This window comes from Miscanthus floridulus, chromosome 19, assembly GCF_019320115.1.
Source record: "Miscanthus floridulus cultivar M001 chromosome 19, ASM1932011v1, whole genome shotgun sequence".
Classification (NCBI taxonomy): domain Eukaryota; kingdom Viridiplantae; phylum Streptophyta; class Magnoliopsida; order Poales; family Poaceae; genus Miscanthus; species Miscanthus floridulus.
In genome coordinates, this window is record NC_089598.1 from 5,022,740 (window position 1) to 5,025,243 (window position 2,504).

Consider the following 2,504-nt stretch of genomic DNA (forward strand, 5'->3'; position numbering starts at 1 on the left):
GGTGGCTCAAGTGGCTCGGTGACACGATGGCTCGGCGGCACGAGCGGCTCGACGGCTCGGTAGCTCGAGCGGCTTGGCGACATGGCGGCATGACGACACGACAGCACGGTGGCATGTCGGCACGACGGCTCGGCGGCACGGCAACTCTATGGATCAGCGGCACGGTGACTCGACGGCTCAGCGGCATGGCGGCACGACAGCTCGGCGGCACAGCGGCTTGGTCAGCTCATGGAGTCATAGGGAAACGAGCGTAATCAAAGCCTGATGGAGTCAATTCGCGTAGGGAGGTGAAAACCTTGAGTGTGTCCGACTAAGGCAAGGGCGCAGTATGATTTGAATGGCGATAGTATGCATCATCTTAAAAATGTTTAGCATGGAGAAAAACAAATGATAATTGGAGGAAAATTACAGATAAAACAACAAATGGAGAAAACATCATGGAGAAATCATTATTGAAATGCATAAATACATAACGGGTACATATCTTAGTAGGACGTCTCAAGGATAGAAACGCCTGAGGTGCTCGATTTGCTAGGAGTTAGGGATGTCTACACCGTCTTGATCACAGAACCTATATGACCCTGGTCGGGTCACAGCCTTGATGATGTATGGACCTTCTCGGAGCCAGCAATGCAAGCCTCCATTCTTGCTGAGAGATCCATTGCTTCGGCGAGGGTGAGTCCTTCTCTTTCACATTCGTAGGCGGTGGAGACGTTAGCGCGAAGGGTGAGGACGCCTTGCTCCGTCGGGATCTTCAACACCATGTAGACATAATGGGGCACGGCCATGAATTTGGCGAGAGCTGGTCGGCCAAGGATGGCGTGGTAGGCGGTGTCAAAGTCTGTCACAAAGAAATTCACATACTTAGTACGGAAGTGGTCGGTGCTGCCAAACTGGACTGGCAAGGTGATCTGCCCTAAAGGTTAGGACGTTCTGCCATGTACAATACCCCAGAATGGAGAATCAACAGGAATGAGGTTGTCCTTTGTGAGGCCTAACTTAGTTAGGGATCCAGCGAAGAGAATATTGAGGGCACTCCCACTATCGATGAGGACCTTCTTAAACCACACGTTGCAGATGGTTGGATCCAGCATGAGTGGGAAACACCCAGGGTATGGGATATCTACCCATTGGTCGGCCCTACTGAATGTGATAGGATGCTCTGACCAATCTAGATATTTGGGATCGACGACCGTGTCATACTTGGTGATCGACATGACCTGCCGAGCGGTGAGCTTCTGCTGGCGTTTGCTCTTAGAGGCGGCACATCCTCCAAAGATTGTGATGACCGTCTTGTTGGCATCTTGGAAAGCAAGTCATGCATCCTTAGGACGCTCCTCCTCCTTGCCATCATCGGACTCATCGTCCTTGCACGTCTGCCATTTCTGTTGTTCATCGCGGAAAGCTTTGGCCATGCCATAGCATTGCCACATGGTGTGCTTGCTGTTCTTGTGAATTAATCACAGACCATCGAGGAGCTTTTCGTAGGCAGCGTTGAAATTGCGCTTTGCGCATGGCTACTCTACATTGTTGATGAAGTTCTTCGATCAGCGGTGACGTGGTTGTGCAGCCCTCGATCCCTCTGTCCGATCATTATGACAGTGTTCGCGATCGTCGTAGCGCCTGTCGCAATCTTCATAACGCCGTTCTTCACGACGATCATCATCACGATGTGGGTGGCGATCTGAGTGGGAAGCACGAGCAATGTCATCCTTGAACTGCCGATCAGCTTCATCAGAGTCTATGTACGAGTTTGCCACCTTAAGGAGTTCGCCGATGGTCTAGGGTCTCTTGCGGTAAAGTTTGGAGCGCAACTCTTGATGGTGATGGAGTCTTCTTATGAAAGCGGAGATGGCCTCGCTGTCCCCAATGTTGGGGATGGTGTTCCTTGTTTCCGAGAAACACCTGATGTAGCTTCGCAGAGGTTCTCCAGAGGTCTGATGGAGTTTTTCTAGATCATATTTCATGCCAAGCTACTAGCACGTTGCCATATAATTTTTTATGAAGACTTTCTAGAGATCATCCCAAGATTCGATGGAGTCCTCTCTTAGGCCCATAAGCCAACTGTTGGCTAATTGGGAGAGCATGATAGGCAAATAGTTTGCCATCACATCGGTGTTTCCTTCAGCAGCATGTACGACTATCTCGTAGAGCTGCATCCACTACTCGGGGTTAGCCTTACCATCATAGGGATCGACCCCGAAGATCTTGAAGCCTGCGTGCCCCTGTATAGCTCGCAGCCTTGCTGTGAAGGGGCGAGGTCCCGTTGGCTCAATAGCGGGGAGTTGTTGGAAGCCGACGGGGTCGCCGTGTTGGTCGTCATACTCCTGTCGGCGTTAGAGTTCTGCCTGATGTCACTGGGCATGACTGTTCTTGATGCGACTGCGGGCATCGAGATTAGTGTTGATGTGGTCACGGGTGTCACCACGTAGGGGTTGATTAACCTCCTGGTTGGCGTTACGAGCTGATCGGCCATGCTAATTTCGCAGTCCTTGTGATCTAGG

General features: G+C 51.3%; 1 protein-coding gene across 1 annotated transcript; it reads right to left on the reverse strand.

Annotated features, from left to right (window-relative positions):
* Positions 1-590: 590 nt before the first annotated feature.
* LOC136525430 (uncharacterized) lies at positions 591-1,094 on the reverse strand. Its single transcript, XM_066518419.1, has 2 exons — positions 950-1,094; positions 591-841 (listed from the first exon to the last, which is right to left on the reverse strand). Exons 1-2 carry the CDS (start codon positions 1,092-1,094, stop codon positions 591-593), a joined length of 396 nt encoding a protein of 131 aa, XP_066374516.1.
* Between the last annotated feature and the right edge of the window lie 1,410 nt (positions 1,095-2,504).